The sequence below is a fragment of the Polyodon spathula genome, chromosome 17, assembly GCF_017654505.1.
Source record: "Polyodon spathula isolate WHYD16114869_AA chromosome 17, ASM1765450v1, whole genome shotgun sequence".
In the NCBI taxonomy this organism is placed as follows: domain Eukaryota; kingdom Metazoa; phylum Chordata; class Actinopteri; order Acipenseriformes; family Polyodontidae; genus Polyodon; species Polyodon spathula.
Genome location: NC_054550.1, coordinates 10,493,767 through 10,519,000, shown reverse-complemented (window position 1 = coordinate 10,519,000; position 25,234 = coordinate 10,493,767). Strand labels below are relative to the sequence as shown.

Genomic DNA, 25,234 nt, shown 5'->3' with positions numbered 1-25,234 from the left:
TATTTAAGGAAAGCAGACAGTTTTTTGTGGCTGCTATGGAGTGAAGAGCGCGACTGAAAGTCGTTAAGGTCTGTTGGAAATCTATGTTTGGTTTATAAAAATCTGTATCAGTGTTTGTTTTGGTGTCATATGTCAGGTAAACAGCTTGGCTGTCCTGCTCGTTAGACAGGGACCTGCATATGTGTAGTGAGTGCTCACTGAGAGCTAGGTTTTTGTTTTGTTTGTTTATTTGTATTGTGAATAAAAGTGCGCATAAGCGCTAAAATCAAAGTTTGAATCTCTGGGTCACATTCTTAAAGGGGCACGAACTCAAATTACGGCCAGTCTGTTAACAATATACAGCTCTGGAAAAAATGAAGAGACCACTGCAAAATGATCAGTTTCTCTGGTTTTACTATTTATAGGTATGTGTTTGGGTAAAATGAACATTTTTGTTTTATTCTATAAACTACTGACAACATTTCTCCCAAATTCCAAATAAAAATATTGTCATTTAGAGCATTTATTTGCAGAAAATGACAACTGGTCAAAATAACAAAAAAGATGCAGTGTTGTCAGACCTCGAATAATGCAAAGAAAATAAGTTCAGATTCATTTTTAAACAACACAATACTAATGTTTTAACTTAGGAAGAGTTCAGAAATCAATATTTGGTGGAATAACCCTGATTTTCAAGCACAGCTTTCATGCGTCTTGGCATGCTCTCCACCAGTCTTTCACATTGATGTTGGGTGACTTTATGCCACTCCTGGCGCAAAAATTCAAGCAGCTCGGCTTTGTTTGATGGCTTGTGACCATCCATCTTCCTCTTGATCACATTCCAGAGGTTTTCAGTGGGGTTCAGGTCTGGAGATTGGGCTGGCCATGACAGGGTCTTGATCTGGTGGTCCTCCATCCACACCTTGATTGACCTGGCTGTGTGGCATGGAGCATTGTCCTGCTGGAAAAACCAATCAGAGTTGGGGAACATTATCAGAGCAGAAGGAAGCAAGTTTTCTTCCAGGACAACCTTGTACTTGGCTTGATTCATGCCAAAGCTGCCCGATTCCAGCCTTGCTGAAGCACCCCCAGATCATCACCGATCCTCCACCACATTTCACAGTGGGTGCGAGACACTGTGGCTTGTAGGCCTCTCCAGGTCTCCGTCTAACCATTAGACGACCAGGTGTTGGGCAAAGCTGAAAACTGGACTCATCTGGGGGTGCTTCAGCAAGGCTGGAATCACGCAGATTTGTCTTTGTGAAGGGCGCATGAATCAAGCCAAGTACAAGGTTGTCCTGGAAGAAAACTTGCTCCCTTCTGCTCTGACAATGTTCCCCAACTCTGAGGATTGTTTTTTCCAGCAGGACAATGCTCCATGCCACACAGCCAGGTCAATCAAGGTGTGGATGGAGGACCACCAGATCAAGACCCTGTCATGGCCAGCCCAATCTCCAGACCTGAACCCCACTGAAAACCTCTGGAATGTGATCAAGAGGAAGATGGATGGTCACAAGCCATCAAACAAAGCCGAGCTGCTTGAATTTTTGCGCCAGGAGTGGCATAAAGTCACCCAACATCAATGTGAAAGACTGGTGGAGAGCATGCCAAGATGCATGAAAGCTGTGCTTGAAAATCAGAGTTATTCCACCAAATATTGATTTCTGAACTCTTCCTAAGTTAAAACATTAGTATTGTGTTGTTTAAAAATGAATCTGAACTTATTTTCTTTGCATTATTCGAGGTCTGACAACACTGCATCTTTTTTGTTATTTTGACCAGTTGTCATTTTCTGCAAATAAATGCTCTAAATGACAATATTTTTATTTGGAATTTGGGAGAAATGTTGTCAGTAGTTTATAGAATAAAACAAAAATGTTCATTTTACCCAAACACATACCTATAAATAGTAAAACCAGAGAAACTGATAATTTTGCAGTGGTCTCTCAATTTTTTCCAGAGCTGTATATGTGTTACTGTTTATGCTGTTTGCAGTCGGCTAAATGGTTAGGGGTGCAATTCTGCAAATCTCTTTACCTTTCGAGCTACATTTAGCTTGTCTGAAGAATACCAATGGCCAGCCGTGAACGAGCTTCCTCATTGTATTCAAATCACTGTGACCGTGTGCCCTTTCAACTTTGCGGGCTCCATTTAATCTGTCTATAGGTGTCGGTGAGGTTGGTTGAGTTGAAAGGTCACATTGCCACTTTGTTATGAGGGAATGAGGAAGGTTGTTCAAATCTGTCAGACAAGCTCTGTGCCAGGCTCAGTTTCTCAAAGTTCATAGGAGTAAGCCATATACACAGACATGCTAAATCACACACATGCCCCAGAGGTGCAAAGATAATATAAAATGTTTTTGTTAGTCTTTTTGTCTCAAACAGAACCTCCCTTACGTCAAACCTGATGTTGGTATTATTTCGACTCTGATAATTGTGATAGCGGCTTGAAGTTTATGTAATGTGTCTATTATAATATAGGGTTAGCGCTGGATTAAAAAGGGTTAAAACACATATTGCTCACTAAAGAACTAGAATAAATCAACCTAATAGATAGTGCCAGTGTCATCACTCCATATCTCAGTTTAATATCATTTTGTAACAATAAAACTGACCAGTGTCTCTTGAAGTCTTCTCTAATTTATGAAAAAAAAGTGCCAAGAATGTTTGTTAGCTTCTGAAAAAAACCAAAAACAATTAAATGTACCATAAGGACCATAGGGAATATGGTGATGGTAAGGACTACAAATCGGGGTCTATTTTAATGATTTGGGATGGATCTTGGTGTCCCTCCAAACGCCCCTTTGGGGAAAACTCTAATTTGAATGAATCTAAAATGTGTACTTTAACCGAAGCTGAGGAAAGAAGTGATATATGTACATGCATTTATATGTTCATACACATGTATTTATTTGAGTGCCAAGCCTAGTGGTTTTGTGAACCAAGTTCTTCTGTGCTGTCTGTTGTTCCCGACTTTCTATTACTTGAAAGAACATTTTTTATCTGTTTGTAGAATACCGAATGCAGGCGTCACATTGAATATTGCTGTAAGGATACAGAAAGTGACCTTGAAGCTTTGAGGTTTATGAAAGGAATGTGGATCCTTGAGTACAAGATTTCACACATCACAGATTGATATTTTCGGGAGGTTCTGTATTGTTCTGGTTATTAAGCCTTTCAGTATTAAGCATTTTCTCAGACAGGTTAACTAATTCAAGTAATTGCAGCTAACCAAATAATTCAATGCATATGTCTCAACTGTGCAGTTTGCAGAAAGAAACACCATTACACTTGCACTTCCTGGATTATTTCACCTCATTATGTTACCTGCCAAATACCTATCGGTCAATAGGGGAAGGCGTTGAGTGGTTATGGAATTATTTTGTTAGCAACCATAACTTTAAAGAATAAGTAGCTTAAAATGTAATTGGCACTGTAATAAGACAATGAGGGAGTGTCCTAAGCGATACTTAGGAGGATTTTCAAGTCTTAAAGATCTGAGATTATCCTCATATTACCTGTTTTTCTAACTTGTTTCTCATGCTTCCCATGTCAACTTTACCCTTTGGGCTTTTGGATTTGGATACAATAGAATCTTTTATTAGCTAGCACAGACCTGGAATTCAGCCATGAATCAGCATGGACCTTTTACTTATACATTTACATGACATGTCGAAATGCATTCTGAGCAAATATCTCCTGTAAGTGGAAAACGTCTAACAGTTGTCTCATCTCATTAAATTGGTGTATTCCCGCCCCCCCCCCCCCCCCCAAGAGTTGTATTTTGTGTTGTGCTTTAGTGGCAGGATTAAACAGTTTAAATGGAAAACAAATGTACACTATATAAACTTATACAAGTTTACCATAGTATTAAGCATAGCAAAGTGTAGTAAGTTATAGGTGTGCACTGTAGAGAATAACTTGTTAAAGTAAAATATGTTAATAAATAAGGATCACCAGGATACACTATGGTAAATGAATAGTATGACCATGGGAATCACATAGTAAACATAAAAAAATACTGTGATAAACCAACATCTGTAAGGGTACAGTATGTACATAACCTTTGCTGAGTAAACAGAGTGTCTGTATGGGGATGAGGGCTGTTTTTGCAACAGAAGGAACAGGGTAAACTGACAAAGATACAGAATGTTTTGATCAGCAGTTCTTGTGGAAATCTGATATGCCTTGATATAGTCTCTTGATAAAGTCTCTAGATACTGGCCTCTTAAAGGGTACAGCTGTTGGTCTGCAGGTACCCATACAAAGTTTACCATAGTAAAAGCATAGCAAAGTGAAATGAATAATGGTGAAAGCATGATAAAGCCCACCGAGGTATGATATTATATATATTTGGTTGATTTTTGGAAAACCTCAAAGTGTTACAGAATAGAACCCTACAGAGTGTACAAGAAATGCATTGGGTTATACATTTAAACAAATTGTCAAATTTGTAAAAAAAAAAAAAAAAATTGGACAATAGATTTCTCAGTATTTGCTCGGGAGTGTTTGATAGGAGAAAAAAATGTCTTCTGAACACCCCGGTGGATACAGGTCACACACTCCTGCAACAATGGATTGTGGTAGTTTCTATTTTATCACACTATCTTCAAATAAATGCTTTTTTTCTATTGTTACTTTAACTTTTTTGATGTGTGCAATTTCTAGTAGTTCTTATTCCATTCACTAAGTTATACTGTGTTTTCACATTTTTATATGGCTATGTTATGATTTTTCCTATGTGGCATTGCTCTTCAGTTTTAGTTGCCTGTCACTAATAATAGATTTATTTTATGTAGCGCCTTTCATTACAGAAATCTCAAAGCACTTTACAGAGAGATTTTAAAAACCTACAAAAAGTAAACTCATTACAAAAAAAAAAAAAACAAAGCCCTAAGGACAGTATAACACTGCCCATTACACTTAGAGAAATAAAATCCAGCACCATCTAGGGAGCAGCTATTCATTATCAAGTTTCCTTTTGTATTGCTGTACGGCTGTACAATACCTGTAGATTGTGCTGGGGCTTACTAACATAAAGACACTTTGGCTGATCTAGCCTACATTACATGCCTATGACTGACAACTAAAAACAAAAAGCATTTTATGAACTCGTAGTGGCACAGGGTCACTTAGTATAGCCACACATGGTGTGACTGAGCTATCTGATATAGAGTGCTGAATTTTGGGACTGGCAGAACAAGCCAGATGAACCCTATATAGTGAGTGGAAGTGCACAACCGGTATGGTTTTATAGAATTATCTTCATTATCTATAAACACTTGAGGTTCACTATGAGAATCTTCAACCCTAAGTTTCAGATTATACCTTGCTAATGGAAACATTGCCTGGGAAAACAACAATCTACCTTCAGGTTTGATCTATCGCCAAGATAATAAGCATACTGCACATACAATCTATGGAATAGTTATCACCTGTAGATATTGAAAAATTGCAACACTAAGTGGAATGGAAGAAAAAAAAAACAACAAACATTTTGGCAGTCTGCCGCAGCGTGCAGTTTGAGATGCCAGGAACTTTTTACAATTATTTTATTTGCATCGTTAAGAACAACACATTTAAAATGTAGGATTTATGATGGTGCTTCTGCTGTGTATTTAACTTTTCAGGGACTCCAGCTGACCTATTTGGAAAGCTGACTAGATAATTAACGTAAACCTCTTCTAGGAATCTGTCTCCTGTGACTAAAAAAAAAAAAAAGAGATTTTCGTCTCCCGAGTGGCTAACCTGGTAAAAGAACGGCAGCATAGTGAGTCTTAGACAGGGGAGTGCAGATTTGTGTCCTGGCTGTACAAAATCCTGGCACTCCTGTAGGCTAGGTTGGCAAAACTTGCTGTAACTACTGTGGGCCCTGCTGGCTAGGTGCCTGGTGAGTTCAGACAGACACCTGCAGGGCTGGCCTTAGTCCTCTAGAATCCGGTAGCTTGCTGACATCTGCTCTAGAGTTCCGGGGTGTAAAAGTGAGATTTTATGTTTGTCTGCAGTCTCTTTCCAGTAGCACTTCACTTGGAGCAACCTAGTGTTAACCCTGTTTTGATGGGTTAAAATGCGATAACTTTGAGCAGAGATTTGAAGGTGTCCTCCATAACACACGTTGTTGTTGTTTTTTATTTTTATATACATTGTCACAGTAGACAGTACAAAAAATCGAGCTCAACATTATGCCGTTTTTTCCTTAACCAAGTTTCAAGTGCGATAGTATACCTGTAGAGAAGCTTCAAATGATAGACATCAACTGGTTATTTTTTTTAATGAAATGCATATTGTCAAATATTAATTGATAAATATATTTGATATACAATTCATGAACACACTGCCCCAGCAGAAACGCCACATCTGTTATATGGTGTATTTCAGGTTAAGGGTTCCATAGAGAGAAACATGTTTGAGAGTTCTGTTGAGGCCACAGGGGTGCTTCAAACCTCTGAGTTCTAAAAAGTCACCAGGATGTGATGACTGAGACAGAAAACAATATACAAAGTGAATCTAAACAACAAGAAGACTAGTTAAGATAACTGAGCTCCATACCAAGGCTTCACTTTTGGTTTGCGTGTTTGTTTTACCTTTGTAGAACCTTCAAAAAGGTGCTCTCAGACTGTTCACACAGTTCATTTAATTGAAGACAAACAAAGAACTACTTGAATTTCAGCTTAATCTTTTATCAGTAAAGGGAACTGTGGAATTGAATATACTGAATACAGCAGATTGTATTTTCAAAGGCAGCAACCTGAGTACAACATTGACGTCCTTGTCAAGTTCATTAGACTAAAATAACTTGTGATGAGTTGAGCTAATCTGTTGAAATAATTCAAGCAGTTTTGTCATTCAACACCCTCTGCTATCTTGAAGCCGTTCCAATCTTTTTTTTTTTTTTTTTTAAATTATCAGCCACTTCGGACAGTGACACTGAAATTAGAGTTTTAGCACCTGGAGGTTATAGGGCAGCAGAACACAGCGTTTAAATTTAAGAGGGGGAAATGCTTAGAATTCTTAGTATTCTTAGAATACTAGGAGCATCAGCATTCTTCATCAAGCTCAAAGATTTTATGGAAATGAGAGTGGAACTGTAGTAAAAGATTTCTCCTGTACCAGTGGCTGTTGTATCCCAAGAATGTATTGGTACCCCCAGACAGTAGCTCAAGAGGGGGCACTAATACCTGCAGGAAGTGAATGTACAGTGTCAAGCACTTTTTCACAGGGAAGGGATAATTTATACTTGTGTGCAGTTACAGCTTCAAAATAGCTGCGATAAACAAGTAATTTAAGAGCTTTTACAGGAACTGTGTTTTCTACACTGAGATAAAGCCTGTGCCGCATTTATGGCAAATTGCTTCCAAATTGCAGCTTACCAAAGTGAGAGTTGGAATGGAAGACTCTGTTTAGGCACACCGGGCAGATGTCTCACTTGCTGGAGTGAGCCTGTGGAAACACAGCTTAAGTGAAAATAATGTCCAGAAGGACAAAAGTTTTCAGCTGAGAGAAAGTTACTCTTCAAAGGTATTTTTCCCTTGCATCTGTTAAAATATGAAGCACAAAGTGTTTGGTCATTGAAAGTCATTTAAATTGTTTCAAGTTCAGGGTAATTGCAGAATTTTTGAAAAGCGGGGCTGTTGGTATTGGATGTCTCTGGAAAGAAGAGATAACATTGGGTTAAATAGGTTTGTGTTCTACTTACAAATATCAGATATTGAATTTGTAAATACTTGTTTTCTTCATCTTCCTTCCTGTTCCCTTGAAATTAAAAACCACTAGAAATGTTTGTCTCACTTGTAGAAATAAAAGTAAATCCCTGGCTGGTAGGAGGGTGTGTGTGTTAAACATTTGTTTGGTTAATCCTAAGGCTGTCATGTTTTGCATAACTAAGAAAATAACACTGATTCATTAATTTAGAAACCTGCAGTACTGGCTATACGTCGTATCGCCTTACATTTAAGGAAAATTGAATTCGATTTAACTGACCCTAATGGTTGACCTATGGAGTGGTGTAGTCAAGACCGTAATTTTGAGACCAAGTCCGAGATCGGATATGTTGAGACCAAGACCGAGACCAGTATATATGTAAACTACATAGAAAGTAATATTCAATGGTTCATAGGCTTCAGTAATTCTATTATCATGTTTTCACATAAACAAATAGGATTACTTATTTTCACATCAAACTTTTAGAAATAATAAAGCAGTACAATGCATTTACTTTTTGAGTATGTGTGAATTTGGGTGAAAATGAGGATATAAGGTAATCGAGGGTATTGTCAAGACCAGACAGCTCAAATACCGGTTTGTGGCTATAATTCCGTGCAGCACTTTCCACTGCAGGTCTCCAGAGCGCTTGGGCAGGGGTAGTTTATATAAAACTCTCCAGACAGGGGATTCATCATCAGGAACACTGAGGTGAGCTCTCCACTTAGTGTCCTTCAGCTGATTATTATAACGTTTTTTAATACACAGTTCATACAGCTGCTTTTTCTCTGCCGTGTGGAAAGCCACCTCTGCCACTTCAACAGCAGTATTTTGCCAGGTGATTCCTCCTCTTCTGGCACTGAGGGGGAGAGTAGCACTGTGGGGAACAGGGGCTCCTGCTCCTGAACCAAGCGCTCTGATAAAAGACTGGTCAAAAATTGGGACATAGCTGGAATAAGAGAGGCTTGTAAATCACTCAGAAATCACTTTTTTACAAACCACACTGATTTGATCTGTAGTTATATAGCTAACTCCCTACTGGCTTTCCATTTAAACAGACTAAAATCATTCAGCTGGCCAAGCTTAGTAAAACCTGCTTTATAAAACACTGAAGACATATGTGCAGAATTAAAACTTTCACATTTAAAAATGGGATTAAAAAACAGAGGCTCTTCAAAAACCCGACTCTTCTGATCTAATGTTTTTTAAAATCCTCCATGTGTTAAGCAGGTTTTTATAAAAACTAACCAGCCCGCTATCATCGAGCTGTTCAGGTGAACAGGTGCTTGTCGAGCCCCAACCCTCCTGCTCTGTGCAGGAGTGAGTGAGCCAGGCCTCTGCAGCTCAGCTCTGGGACATAGAGCAGCTTCTAAGTGCAGTGGTCCTCAAAGTGGTGCATGCGGGCAAATGCCACTTTGCAAAGCAAATGCAACTCTGGTGAGAACACCTTAACAGACATTACAAAAAAATAAAAAGCACAATATTTGAGTAGTTACAATTAGAACTAATATGATTGATTGCTATATCAAGCGCTCTAGTCATTTAGGACTGTTTTTAACTCATTGAGGTTTGCTTAATGTGTCTAAATCTAAAATCACGAACATATTTTACTTTTGGATAAGGAAACTGAGCATAGATGCGTTTTACTTGAGGTAAGTGTAAAACTGACCAGTACTCTCCCCCTGAAACAGTACTTTTAAGAGATTTTCCATCGCAAGTCTTTTAAAAACGTGCATGTTTTTTGGCTGACTTTTTAAACAGTTTTTAGCAGTTTGTGTTTAGGGTTAAATAGGCTTTAATAACATCATGCCATTGGATGACTGTATAATTGTTAGATAAGCTGTTGGAGAACTCTTTCTTGCTGTATTCACAATGACAGCCTCTTGATTGCAAAGCAGATATTTTAGGTTTTATGATGAGCTTATTGCAGTTTTTTCAGTTTGTGTTAATGTTCCACTAATGAGCCTCTGCTTGCTGCAGGCAGTAGGAGCCTCTTCTCCTTCCCAGAATCCTACTGTAAAACGATGACGTTGCGTGGTCTAGCAAAGGAGGCGTTTTTTTCTTAGTTGCATAGAACCAGGCCAAAAGCTCTAGCAATCATGCAAAAAGGTGTATTTGGTTGACATTGGGATATAGAGCGTGTGACAGTCAAATCTCCTGTTGTAAAGTTGGATTTATACAGAATGAAATTCTAAATCGCTTATAAGAAAGCAACCATTTGGCCCTACATAAGTTGCAATACAAATTGAAGTCCATCTTATCCTTGTTTCAGTTGTTCATTTATACTGCGGTGTCCCACAATAATGTAACTGTGGACAATTAAGGGACTTAGGACCAGATATTCAAAAGAGATGATATTATTATAATCTCCGTTTTCAGTAACATTGCCCTTTCTATGAACACTTTTGTCTCGCCTCATAGCAACATCATGTGGGTGCAGACCTGGGTTTATTACAATTGTAATTTTGTGATTTGTAATTAATTGCAATTACAAGTGAACCTTGACACACCTTTGTATTTGTAATTTCCATACAATTGTCCAATTACATTTCAATTACACATCTTTCCAAGCTTAGTCATTCACAGTTCTATGTTGTGTTTTACATTTGAGCGAACATTCTTCTCGTATCTGATTACTGCTGGGTAGAATAAACAGAGTCAGCATGTTAATGTGTGAAGCTATTTATGTTACTTTTAGTGTAAATGTAATTATAATTGCAATTACTGCAGCTTAACTGTAATTGAACAAAATAGCTTTGTAATTTCAGCAAACAATTCTGCTGTAGTTAATTATAACAGACCTCGGGTCTGTTTGGGTGTAGTCTGAGTTACGATCGTTTCCTGTTTAGATTAATTTAAGTGTTCATTTCTTCAGCCTTGCGATATTAGCATTTATCCGAAACGCTTTTGAATTTAACAGACTTGCAAATATATGCAAGATATTTACAATGCAAGCAGTGTTGCATGAATTCACAGAAATCTTTCAATGTCTGTCCCTAACTTCTTTTTTATTTTTTTTTAAGTTGTTCTTTGGATAATTTGTACTTATCTGTTGTTGCCCATACTGCTGTAGATAGAATGTGTGTGTGTGTGTGTGTGTGTGTGTGTGTGTGTGTGTGTGTTTTATTTTTTATTAAATGCACTCTAATATTGGAGTCAGGATAATTTATCTGGGCTGGGATTATAAACTTTTGAATGTCAATAAAAAGAGAGCACACATCTAAAGAAACAGATAATGTCTGTCATTTTTTTACTTTAGGCTTTTTCCTTTCCATTAAAAAAGAAACATCTATGTATTTTGTGTTAAACAGTCATCAACAATCTTACTATTCTGAATTAAAACAAGACTGTATTTTTATTCAGTAACACAAACCTGTAAATATTAAAACTCAACTATTTGTCTATTTTGATTTTAAGAGATTTCTTTTTTTGCATGCACTACCACGTCTGTCCAGGAGAGATTATTATTCTGTGTTCTGGAAGTCTTAATGTCCTTTTGTTTTTTCCCCTCACAGATTTCTCATAGTGCTCATTTGCCTCATCTTCAGTGTCTTGTCGACCATAGATCAATACACAGCTTTTGCACAGGGAACTCTGTTCTGGATGGTATGTAACATAATTTTCTTCATGAATTAAACATGTTCAGGTTCATCTGTACAGATCAGCAAAAGTAACACACCACAGAATTCCATGAAACTGTCTATACAGGAGAAAAAAAACAAGGGACAGTCCTGCTACTGGATTATTTCATTAAACGGCAACATTCTGTCCTCTAAACATACAGTACATGTGTTATCATTATTTTCTAGGTCTGTCATTGTCATTGAAACCTGCACACATTTTGGTAAAGGTGGATTTGATTTTTCAGAGGGAATTTATTTGATGCTGTTAGTGAAGAATCGGTCGATAATGGAACTTAAGTTGACACTGAAGTCGCGTCTTTCATAGAAAAAGCAGTGATTGGTACTCAAAAGCCAGTCAATGCGTGAAGCTTCTGGGAGAAAATAAATGGCATAATTATAAAACACTCAATAATGGTAAATTTAGAAATATGAAAAGAAACTAATTGTCTTTCTCAATGTTGAAATGAGTTGTGATTCACATACTTTACATCACAGGGAGTCCAGTGGTAACGTGTGAAGGACCTCTTGCTGTAGAAGCTACAGGGGAGGGAATAGGAGAGAACTGTATGCCTGGGTACCTTAAATGGGAAATATTTTGTGGTATAGTGGTGTTCTGTTTAATCTAAAGGGATTATCTGTTATTAGTTGTCCTATCAATAGTTCCTCCCTTTTCTTTCTTTTTTGCAGTGTTTATAGTATATCGTGATGATATTTGTGCTGTTGCTGCATAATGAATGAGGAACTTTCGATGCTTTTTGATTGAATTAATTGTATGAAAATACTATTCCTTGAAGTGATAACCATATCTTAATCAGATGTCTTACCTAGCCTTAATGTCAGCAAAATTATCATTAATCAAGCCAATTTTGATTAATTTGATTATTTAAATTAAGTTTGCAGATCATTAAACAATTTTCAGCTTTTTTTGCATCCATATACATATGGTAAAATTACAAAGACAGATACTATATGCCTTTGGTATTTTAGTGTAATTCTTCCCAGGTGTTTCCAGGAACATTAATGGCACAGAATGTTTGGCAAGGAATTTCCTTAACCACCAGGTGGTGCTGGTTGGTTACACATTATTACTCTGCTCAGAGCTGTCCAAACCTTTTGGGCAAAAGAGCCGTAATCATTAACAGGAATTTTTTTAAAGAGCAATACAAAAAAATAAATAAAGACACACACACACACACACACACACACACACACACACACACACACAAGATTAGTTTACTAAAGCTGACTAAACAATAGCAACAACACTATGATACCACTTCAGCAGTTTTTGGCTCAATAAAAACATTGACTGTCTAAAACACACAGACGTTTTCGATGTCCTTGCTTCCACCATATACAACTTGTCCTTGAAGTCTATTGAAAGTCATTGCAAACTTCATATTTTTTGTATTAATGATAAATAATTTCTTACCCCAGCATGTATGTATCTTTTTGAGATGATTCTGACAAGAATACAAATAATAATCTTCTTAAGAGTCTGTAGGTTACACCTCCTCTCGTTGATGGGACTTAAAACCTCCACTTCTAATACTGCAGTAACAGCAGCACTGTTTCAGTTAATTAAAATCCAACCAAATTGAGAGTTAATCCAAATAAACGGTAGTCTTATGCAAAGAGTACTATCAAATATCAAGACTGGGATCAGCTTGAATATTGTACTGCATATTTTTGTGTAAGATGACCCTGTGTTGTGCCCATGTCCAAGCTGGCAGCACAGGTTTGAGTAAAATGTTAATGTAGTATTGTTCTCTACCAAAAGGTGGCAGCATGTATCTTGTGAAAGAGTCCTATTGCTTGCCAAGCTGCCTACGAAGGACCTCCTATTTTGGTTGGGTATTACTTGTTCTTTTAGGGAATTTGTAGCAGGTTAGGTCACATACAGGATAAGGACATAACATTGAAATGCACCGACTGATATAGTCACATTTTTAACATTTGATAAAGAAAAATACATTGTAGAAATATGTTTTCAAATGTTCAGTGGTAAGAATGACGGTTTACAACATTTGCACATTACTGTGGTAGTTTGTCTCAACTAAACCAGCGTGCCTTTACTTGCAGCAGCAGGAGGTTATGAATGACAAGTTCTGTTGTAGTCTTGTAAAGCGTAACAAAAATGTAAACTAAGGAAAAAGGGGATGATTTCTTTTGTCTTTCAATTTAGTAGTAGACCCTTGTTATGATGCCAGATGGCACCCTTTCAGAAGAGTTTGGTGTGCTTGTCATAATTGGTACCATACTACAATTGTCTTGCCTGGACTTTTTTTTTCTTGTTTGTTTTTGCAATATCAAAAATTAGTTATAGTGATGTGAGTACAAATACTGGGGTGCTTTAAATGTTTTAGATACTTTACGATTTTTCTGAAATTTGAAGTTTGATTTCTTCAGCTATAGGACGCATGCATTCAATTAAAATAGTAGTGTTCGGATTATAGGTCATTTCAGACTATGGTTTACAGGACAACATAAATGACATGTGCTTATCAGGTCTTAGATGTTTTTATACCTCAATAGGACCATTTCAATACAGGTTTACTGTGTACGAAAGAAACCACTATAAATCAGTGTTATAATTAACAGATTTGTATTCTCAAACATAGCCAGTTATGGATGCTATGGCAAGTGGCCGGCTGTTCACATTAATAAATTGATTAGAAAAATCCTAAAATCACGCGCCGAAAACAAAAGATCAAGAAATCAATCTTAGCAGGATTGAAAAGGGAAAATAAATACCTTTAAAGGATTAAAGAATACATTGGTATTAATTGCCACATGTTGTCTAAAAGGCCACAGTGTACAGAAGGCACAGTCTGATGTCTTTGCAGAGTCCGCGGCTGCATAGATTTATGCTGTGAATTTGTAATTAAAAGATTTAGAGATCACAAGTTAATCTGCAGACAATGGATACAGTAGCAAGTCTTGTTTTGGGGTAGTGTTGCTCCTCTATTGGCTTCATCAGGATAAGTACTGGCTGTGACAGGTGTCCCCTTTTATGTTGCTCCCAAATGTCAAGGGACTTGATCATTAAGTATTGAACCCATGTGCCGCTCAAGCTGTATCCTGAGAGGACTTTGGTGGGATTTGTTCGGCTCTTGTTTTTACATCTGACCCCTCCAGCTGGGTCCTATTGTTTTAGTGTAATGTTGCAGCTGAGATAACAAGAGCCTGAAGCAGCCTGGAGTTCTGGTGGAAGAGATACACTGCACTGCTAATGAAGCCAGAGACTCAGACAAGAGACTACTAACCAGCATGTATTGGGACAGACTAATACATGCACAGACATGTCCATTTAGTATCCATTTACCTGACAGACCCTTGCTTTAAATACCTTGGTGTCCCTGATTTATATGAGGAGTGGTGTTTCTCTTGTACTCCCTTTTTTGAGATCCTGTTATCCTGCATTAAAGCGACACGATTTAGTTTGGATGGTTTTACACTGGAAATGAATTTTGGCTGTAGAGCAACTTCCAAAACAGAACAGTGTATTTGTGTATTAACATTACAAATATAGAAAAAGTAGCAGTGCAAATTCTGCAGTTGGCCCAGGGTATGTTTTGATTAGCTACAAGAGAATGTAGTTTTATATTTCTATTTACAGCTAAACCTTACTTAATATGAGCCCAGGGAACCTCAAACTATAAAGAATTACCAAGGTGTGTGTGTGTGTGTGTGTGTGTGTGTGTGTGTGTGTGTCTATATATATATATATATATATATAATATATATATATATATATAATATCTAATATCGATGACAAACTAGACTATACTCACGTTAATTCCTATGTTCAGCTGCATGTAATATACCTTATGTAGTAAGTATATACAGCAAGTATAGAAATATACACTACTACTCTGTTCCTATATTGAACTGCAAACTATTTCATGCTCTTTTGTTGTGTGGTGTAGTATCACAGCTCTTACTGTGTCAGGAACACCCACTTCTTTACATCAATCTGTCAAAAAAACAAACACAAGCACTTTTTACATAGAGATTGGATTTTAAACCTTCATGGGCAAATTTGACCCCCCCTCTGAATAATGCTTCCATAAACATATTATATCCAGTACACTGTGCTTTGTGGATTCAAGCAGTTTGTAGTTATTCAGAACCTTTTAGTTGAACAATGAAAACAATAAACAAATGTTTGGAAACACCTATAGGAAGATTTTATATTAGTACATGACAATAGTTCAAATATATAATAGGTTATTATAAATAGTATTCATGTTCAGTGTATCTTTCATTATCTTACTGTTACTTTTGTGTGTCTCAAACTTGTTGTTTTTTATAACATTATATTAATATTTTATGATATTATACAACTTATTTGCAAGGTGGCATTGTAATATGTATAATACAATCTACAATTGTTATTAAAAGTTATTACTGTGAAATGTACTGTTAATTACAATATTAATTATCCCAATTACCTTAGTAAATGTTCTCATGGCAAAAACAACATAGAAATAAGCTATTGGATATTTTTTCTCTGCTTTTTTCAACAGAGAGGGTGGTGCTGTAATTGTTGAAGGTGTAAAATAGATAAAGGAAGGTTTTAAAAAACATGGAATGGAGGGAACGCAACTCAACTTTTCTGTAAGTTGTAGTCAATAGCCATATAACAAACAACCTATTTCATATAGTTTACATTGATCTTGTACTGCTGCAGATAGCTGTTCTATTAAATATACAACTTTGCGAAACCATAAGAAGTTAAGTAATTTAGACAAATGTCTTCAGTGTAATGTTAGTAGCTTTCAATAGATCTAAATGCTAAAAATTCAATGACAAACTAGATCTTTTTTCAGTGTCTTCATTTAATGTGTTTGAAAAAGGCATTCCAGTCAATCTTTGTCAATTTAGTTTCTTTTAGTATTTTAAATGTAGCTTCATCTCGTGTTTAGTAGTTCTGGATGAACTTTCTTATAGACATTATTGAGTTATCTTTATCATATAGATCTCCAATAGTTTTCTAGGGAGAAGGGGGAGGGTTCCCAGAGGGATGAGAGAGGCAGCCGGGACAAGGAGCTTATTACCCCTCCCCCTAGTTCTTGTTCCCCTCTCCAGTGATTCCCTGTGACGAACCACCAGAGACACGTTAGGGTTTGCCAGCTGTCGCAGGCTGTCGGCTGCTAAAATAGCTTAAAGTGGCTGATGGCAGTGTGGTAAAAGGATTGAGCAGGCAGTGGCAGTGTAACTGAATAACCAATCATTCCTCAGTGTTGTCACACTGCGGGACTCGAGGGATTTACACATGACTGAGCCATGTACAGTAAATACAATGAGGCTGACTGGAGAGTGTGGAGTAGGGGGGTCTAGTGGTGCATACCTCCCTACTGGCCCTGATGCCTGGGGGGGGCTGTGGAATCCTCCCTTCCATTGCTTGTGCCTTAATCCCTTAGCCCATGGTGACAGCTTTTTACCCGGCCAGAGTGCCATACAGTGGTGCCAGTGTCTCGCTATTAATTCACTATAATACAGGGTGAATTATATGTTTCAACAGTGACGTGAGATTTTCAAGAAGAAAACCAGAACGCAACAGACAAAAGTGGATTTGTTCATGTGTAGAAAGATTGGTAGTTTTAACATTGCAGATATCATGACGACCTGGTATCCACTTGAATCACACCTGAGCTCTGCATATTTCCTGTAGGAGAGCCTTGTCATCAGTTAATGACTTGGACAATAGCCAAAACACAGACATGTCCATGAGAAGTCTGGTAGCTGTTTTCCATTTTCCATGAATAATCGAATGCAGCTTCATGACCTCTCTGTTAGTCTCGAGCCTGGGAGTGGGGAGGGGGTTTGTGCTGTTATTGGATAACTCCTCCAGTACTTGGACAAAAGACATTTTACTTTGAAATTGAAACGTTTAGGAACAGTTTGAATGATAAACAATAGATTTTTCCATTTGCATGTACAGCATATCTCAGATGTTTTCCAAGCTACAGTGCTTTGGTTCAAGGTAGGTTGAAGATGATATTGCATGCCATTTCAACCTATGGTTCTTACCCCATATAAAGGTTGTATGGGTGGAAATCTGAGAGGCTGGCTATTCAGTAGATAGATCTAGATAAAGATGCCTTTATGAATTGGGAACCATATGTGAACAAGCTGATCATGAGGATTTTCCAGAGGTTACAAAACATGTTATTAATAGAGAAGGAATCTCTCGATATAATGTTGCCATATTTGTACTGTACTGGAATCAGTTGTGAAGCCAAATTAAGATGTCTCACGTATTTCACTTGAAAATGAGAATATGACAGGCTTAGTGGTCCAGTGGTTAGAGAAAGGGGCTCGTTACCAGAGGTTCTCCGTTCAATCCCAGCTCAGCTCAGCCACTGACTCGCTGTATGTGCCCCAGAGCCAGTCACTTACCTCCATGTGCTCCGCTTTCGGGATGAGGTGTAAAACCAAGGTCCAATTGTAAGTGACTGCAGCAGCAGTTGTGATGCATAGTTCACTCCCTAGTGTAAATCACTTTGGATAAAAGCGTCTGCTAAATGACTAATTAATAAGAATATTAAAAATGTGTATTTCTTGGAGAATATAAAATACTATTACCGTTCTTATTTAATTTGCAGTCCTTTTTCTGTTTTTTCTGTTAAATTAGTTAAATGCCTACCTATTTAGCATCCTCATTTCCGAGGATACTAATTTGAATTTTTTTCAAATGACGGCTGGAGGTGATGTAGCCTATTAGGCATTTAAATAGGACTACTACAGCTACCTGAGCTAAGCGGTAGCCTAATCTTAACAGCCAGTAAACCCCTGAACAGATTTTCAATAAAGCTTTTATGGTACAAAATGGTAATTCACTGCTTGTATATGATATGGATTTGACAAATGATGATTTGTGATTTTGTGGAAAAGTACAGGCAGGAAAGGGTACAAATATGTATGTGCAGGGGTGTCAAACTCATCTGGCAGCAATGGTAGCAGCAAAAAATTTTAAAAAAAGTAATGTACCTGAAAATGTCTATAGAAATTGTATATAGGCCAGTATACGCAAATATAGTACTTTACACAAAACACATTACCCCCACTCAGTGGCTGCTAGTGGCCAAAATGTTTGGGTGTTCACACCTCAGATGCAGATGCAGGTGCGGGGGTGGGGTCCAGGGGGCCAACCTCAGTGGTAGAAGCACTGTCCAGTGGATCTGTTTCTTGTTGGAAGCGATACAGAAAGTTTGCTCTGCGATATCTTATCGTGGCACATTTTTTGATTACAGTACTTTATTATTAAAGTCAGCAATGTCAGGCATCATGTCTTTTTCAGTTGATAACATGACTAAAGCATTTAATCGTTCGGTTTTCATGAATTAAAAGAAAATATTACAAAAAGTGAGATGTTGAAATAAGACAAATACATTAAACACACCGAATGTACTAGGAAATTGAAATGGGTATTTCTTTAAATTTAATTTGTGGATCCTAAATCAATCCCAAGTTCAAAGACCAAGAACAGGAAAAAAAAATAAAACCTTAAATGGAAGTCACAATTAAGGCCAAAGGAAAAAAACAAAACAAAACAAAAATAGCAATTTAGTATTTTTTTATTTATTTTCTTTCCTCCAGGAACAAGCAGATAATAAATTAATTTATATAGACCTAATAAAAGACTGATCAGCAACAATAAAAAAAAAAAACAGTAATTTTGTTTATTATTATTAATTTTTGGGGATCTTTTTTTTTTTTCGAACTGCGCCCATAGTTGTTCTAAATTTTTTTATTTTTATTTTAAATAATATATTTATTATGATATTTAAATTATGTTTATATGACATACCAAATTCGATTATTGACTAATTTGTAATGGTTTGTTTAGTGGTCGGTAAATTAACAGAAAAAAAAACAAAGAAAAATTGCAGAACACAGCAATATATTGCTGAACTTAAGTTAAAGCACTGCTGAAGGCAGCAGCCTCGGGATAAAAAGGGACAAAATAAAGGCAGATTAAAACTGTGAAAAGAACAAAGTTAAACAAATAAGAGTATTCATAATCTTTCATTTAAAATTAGACAAAGATAATTAGACATGTGCATTTTATTTTAATAGTTAAACAGCTTAAATGTTTTCTGTCTTTGCGCAGAGTAACACACCGTGCAGACTGAGAAGAAACAAAGCCGTGCTGCTCGTGTTTATAGCTATGGAGGATGATTTGTGCCAAAATTAATTAATAAATAAATACAAATCTTAATACATTGCATTTATTTATTTATTTCATTTTGTCATAATCTTTTCACTCTAGTATTTTTCTGAGCGTCAATCATACTGGAAGGGTGGGACACTGTAGCTGGTGAGTTTGATTATCTACTAACTGGTCTGCTGGTTAGAGTCAGTGTAGAATTGAGAACTGGCAGCTCCAGAAACCATTCAAATTATCCTCAAAAACAGATTGCTAAATAGGTGAACATTTAATTTTAAATAAAATAATAAATAAATAAATAAATAAAACAGTTACAAGGACTAGAAATCCCACAACTGCATAGAGAAGCAACGGACTTCCTGGAACAGGAACCAAGCTTGTATACCAGTAGTCCCGCCCCTTTTTCCAGCATTACTAGCCCATAACATAACTCATTTGAGCTCAATGAGAATTTTTTTGTTCAGACAATAACCAGGGGCTCGTATTGCGAGATTGTAAGTTCTTTAGGTCTTTCTGTCAGTTATCATCTGCAATCTGTGTGAGCAATGTTATATAGAAACGCTGTATAGTATGATATACAGACGAGCCCCAGGTCTTCAGGTGACCAAATTACAACTACTGTGTATACAAACAAATCAGTTTATGTTTTAGAGGGTCACTGGGATGCAGGGCATATAGTTTGGCAACAAAAAATAAATGCATAAAGAATGACATTTATGTAACATTCTTAACACCCTACACAAATCTGATGGTGAAACAACCCAAAAATCACGTTCCAAAATTGGAAAGCGACGTTGTGTTTTTTCGATTTTATTTCTATGTTCACAAAGCTAAAACAAAAAACAGTTGTTTTCCTGTTTTCCAATTTTCTTTTATAAAAGGAAAAACGAATGGACCGAATGTACACAGCCCAAGGTTGCAACTTGCAGGCATTCTACAACTGCAGTCAACACCTCTACACAAACCCAAGACAAAGTTAATAGATCATCAATTCACTTATCAGATTGTCCTGCCCTTCCAGTGTGATTGATGTCAATGAGAAATACTAATGTGAAAAGATAAAAAACAAAAGTGTAATAAATGAGTAAGTGGAAGTCTTGAAATCGACAATCGCATTAATTTATCAGGTTTGCAAGTTTTTAACTGCAGCGCTTGTAGTCTTCATTATCAAATTAGTCTTTGTGAATCTCTAGGCACGCAGTGAAGTGAACAACACTTCGGTTTGACACATGTTGCTGCCATAAATTCAGCTTTGCTTTGAAAGCTCTGAAAACATCCATTAGTGCTGCGATCTGCTTTGGCCCTTTGAGTTTCGTGTTTAAAATGTTCATTTGCTCTGTGAGGTCAACAAGAATCCAGTAGCCGTAGGGGAAGTCCTGTATTATTTGACGCAAGTGAATTAACTTCTTCAGCACTTCCCCACGACTCAGCCATCGTACATGGGTAAAATACAGTAAATCATCATTCTCCGATTCCAACTCATTTAACAAGGCACAAAACTGTCGATGTTGCAAACCCCTGCTGTGGACAATGCTCATTATGTGTTGTAATTCTGCAACTTTTCCATGTAATGCCTGTTGATACTGAAATGTAGTGTAAGAAAATTTACTTCCACATTTCTTTCATTTTTTTCCAGCCAATTCACTCTTTAGCTCAGGTAGTATATGGTGCACCATCTGTTGTAATCCCAGTTTGTTTCTTCCAAGGTAATTCTGCACTTTCAATGGTTTCTTGAAGTTAAAAAATAAATAAATCCTTTCCTGTGGTTGTGGTGTTCAACAACGTTAAAGTTAATATTACCTGCCATTTCGGTAATACGCCCAGCAACCGTTTTACGAGACAGGCTGAAATTGGAAAAATGTTCTCTTTTTTCAGGGCATACTAAATCAGCTGTTTTTAAGCATGCACCTTTTTAACAAATTCACCATCTGAAAAAGGTTTGGCAGCACATGCAGTCTATTTGCTAACAACAAAAACAGGCTTCCACAGCACTTTCATTTGTTCTCCTCATTTTTAGAAAAACCTTTTGTTGAGCTTCTTTCGTCTTTGTGACTATCAGCACTTTCCAGTAAACTCAGAATACGTCTCTTTGTGCAGCATGTCATAGTGCCTTTCTATGTTACAAATATTTCAGAAGTGCAACTGTTGCACTGCAAATCGGATATTGCTGTCAAATTCAGTGAAAAAAAATCATTCTGTTCCAACGGTTTTGGAACCTTGTGTTACACCTTTCGCTTCCATGACATCTCCAGTTTTGGCAACTGATTTTATATTTTACAAAAAGTAAAATAAATAGTTTAAACAAGCCTATGTTTCACTACCCTAATCAAAATTACTTGAGCTTTGCTGTTACACATGTAAGTGAGGAAACTGATCCTGTGCGTCATTTGATTGGCTATTTTACTACCTCTGAGAGCTGTGAGTGTCACTCATGCAGTGCAGACTGCTCATGTTGAATACACATGTTAAATTCGAGGCAGTTTTTTTTTAAAGAATTCCAAAACTATACAGTACACCAGTGAAATGATAGGGTGTGTATAATATTGTAAAAATAACATGCTGGCAAGGTTCATAATACAGGGTTGTACATGTGTGATGCATTCCTGGCTAGGGTAATATGTACGATTTGGTTGATTTTGGGGTGTGGTGTTTTGGCGGAGGCTTTAGCATTGTTTAAGGATTTCTCAACAAAAAAATAGTTAAATAAGTCAAATTTAGCTGGAAAAATGGTCCCTGACAGTTTGCAAAGGGATTTATGCAGCCCTTACAGCAGTGCAGGATTGTGCCGCAATGCCTAGAAAGGGAAGGTGGTGGCAGTGACTGTTCATCAGCAGGAGCTAGCTGTTGCATGAGGAAGTGGAAGTGTCAAGAGCAGCACGGAAGTGACAAACTTCCATTACACTATTGCACGTGGACACACTGTTTCACTTATTAGCTTTACAGCACTTTCACTACTCAGTGGTGAACCCTGGTGTGTCTCATAATGGGCTAACACCTCTGTGGGTTAGTTGAGGCAAGGGATTGGATTATTATAATGGATAATTTCCCTCTATTTTTTTGTTTTAGTGCTCGTATGAACGTTGGTTTTTATATGTTCAAATATTTCTAAACAAATTTAATTTCGAATAACTGGATTTAATTTTTTCATTCATACCATATTCCAGTAAAAAAAAAAAAAAACACAAAAAAAACTAATTCTTAGGATTAAGAAAAACCCATCAAATTGCCTAATAAACCATGAAGATAATCATAATAGAATGTGTTATTTATTTCAGACATCATTCACGCAATGTATCATTTTGATAGAGTAATTTATACGTTTTGTTTTATAAATTAATACAAACAAGGTCATTCTTGACACCGAATACGTTTCAAGCAGTGTTTGTTTAAATATGTGCCCAGCACTAGTTTGAACCCATCTGGCAAACCTAAATAAATGCAATGATCCACAATAATTAGATTATATTATTAAACCAGAAACCTTTCTTTTTTGTTATTTGTTTACATTCATATATACCATTCCTATATTAAAATGCAGAGAAAGCTACCAAAATGGCATTTCGGGTATTGGTAATTCAAGTCTTAGATAGTTGAGAAAATAAAAAGGATTTAAGCTGCATTTGTCAAGATGAGTGTTATCTTTAGGATCAGATGTATCTAATTTCCATTTTAATTTTGGCCAAATAAAAGGTAGCGCTGCATAGTCTCTATCAAAGTAAAACCACAGTGGTTTCCCCAAGTGAACGAATTGTGCAACTGATATGACCATCTTAACAAATGTGCAATATAGAGATTAACAGCTGATGCGCAATTTAGACCAGAGATTTTAGGTCTCAAGTTCTTTTGTTAGAAAAAAAAAAAAAAGGATCACGTTCCCCACTATCCATGTTTATTCAGGGGAGAACATGATGACAATTGGCAGAAACTGCTATTAAATCTACCCGATTGTCAGCTGCAGCTGAAAAGACAGAGCACATAGACCCTACCCGGTAGATGGCGCAGGGAATCATGCTCAACCAGCCCTCTTTCACACTGACTGGTTTGATAACACTTACTAGGGAGTGTTATCTGCAACAGAGTTGAATATCTGTAGATACTGGGAGAAGCATCTCTTAAAAATGTTAATGAACTTTGCTTTCCTGTCTCATTGTTTTATTTAGAAGTTGGTATCCTATGTAAGCGATAGTGCCCGTCAATGAAGGCTCTGTGGTGTGGTAGTTGACCACGACTGGAGTTACGCATCACAAGCAGTAGGCTGAAAGTTTTAAAATGTTGTTTTCATTAAAATAACACTTTAAAACCTAGATTTACCTTGAACGTGTCATGATTCATCAGGTACCCTTCTGCTGAGAGGCTTTTAAGAAAATAGTCCCAAAAATGTTCATAAAGGATCACATACATAATTTATTAAAGAAGTAACTTTTTACTTGTTAAGAGTTTCTTATACTTTATCAGATATCTAAATAGAGCAGTATTACTGAATTATCCATGTCTTGGTTTGCTATAGGTTGAAAGATGCTGAGCGCCGGCCCTACTGTCAGGTCTGTGATTGGCTGGTTCGGCAGTTGCGGGTACAGGACTGGTTGCTTTTGTCGGTGCAAAGTATTGATTGGCTGGTTTTGGTGGATAATAAAATTAATTTGGACCTATCGTATTTTTGTTTAGTATTTGTTGTCCAATAGATGTGAACTGTGCTTTCATTAAGGCAAGTTAAAATGGAAAAGCAGGCACCTGCACGGATTGATTTTAAGTTTGATTCACAGTTAATGTCGTGATGCAGCAGCGGGCAGCTCCTGTTTGCTAGAGCTGGAAGCTGTTTGACATGGTACTGAATCATTTTCAGAGGTTCAGCAGTCATTTTTGTATTCTGTCGAAATAGTGTGTGTGTGTGTGAATTTAGTGCCTTTGAAGGATGAGGGACAGTTATTCATAACCAGAATGCCCTCTGTCAATCAGTCCAGAGTCTTTCTCAAATAGTCTGCTTGTTGTGCTGAATTGTGCAGTGGCCTGCAGGTGAAAATCATATTAGACCACTGTATCTATAATACTGACAAGTTCTATAGAGAAACAACATGCAAGCTCCATATTGTAAAAATTGTTTTCGTCACTAAGATTTAAACTACTTTGTTTTCTGCAAAGGTTTTTATATGCCATGCAGTGGTATCAATTTGAGTATGTCTATGCTGTTCTTTAACTTCAGATAAAAAAACTGTACAGAATGTACTAATGCACTAATGACTGTTCCTTTTCTATTGAGTCTGGCCTTAAGTGGGAGACAGGCTGGTTTAATGGCCTCAATAATGTGCTGTGAGCCAGGATAGTTCTGATGCCAGCATGGGGGTGACTTGCTTACTGTCTGGCCTTGGCCTTGAACTTATTTTGTCCCCCCCCCCCTCCAGTCGGAATGAAGAGCAGAGCCTCCGACTGTGTGTCTACTGCCTGCTTTACTAATACAAACAGGACAGTAATTACAGCAAAAACAAAACAAAAAAAACCCCTACAAAACACATGCTTATTTGTGGATGAAAAAATAGTTTTCCTTTTAGCTGTCATGTTGTTTTTAGCTTTTTAGCTCCAATACCTCCAGGTTATATTTACAAAACATATTTTTCTGTGCTAAGATTTTTTTAAACAAAAATTCTGATGGTAAAAAACTTCAAATAATATCTTGGGAGCTGCATCGTAACCAGAGCTGGATTCTACCGAGGTCACACTGAGGTTTCAAGCTCTAGCTGGCAGTATTTATATGACTGCTT

At 37.0% G+C, this 25,234-nt stretch overlaps 1 protein-coding gene across 4 annotated transcripts in view; it reads left to right on the top strand.

Moving 5' to 3' along the window:
• LOC121329608 (potassium voltage-gated channel subfamily KQT member 1-like) overlaps positions 1 to 25,234 on the top strand; it is a 340,345-nt gene that overhangs the window by 19,028 nt on the left and 296,083 nt on the right. For all 4 annotated transcript variants that reach the window (XM_041275273.1, XM_041275275.1, XM_041275274.1 and 1 more), the window contains exon 3: positions 11,195 to 11,285. In XM_041275273.1, coding sequence (XP_041131207.1) covers positions 11,195 to 11,285 — 91 coding nt within the window. The remainder of the gene's footprint in view (positions 1 to 11,194; positions 11,286 to 25,234) is intronic.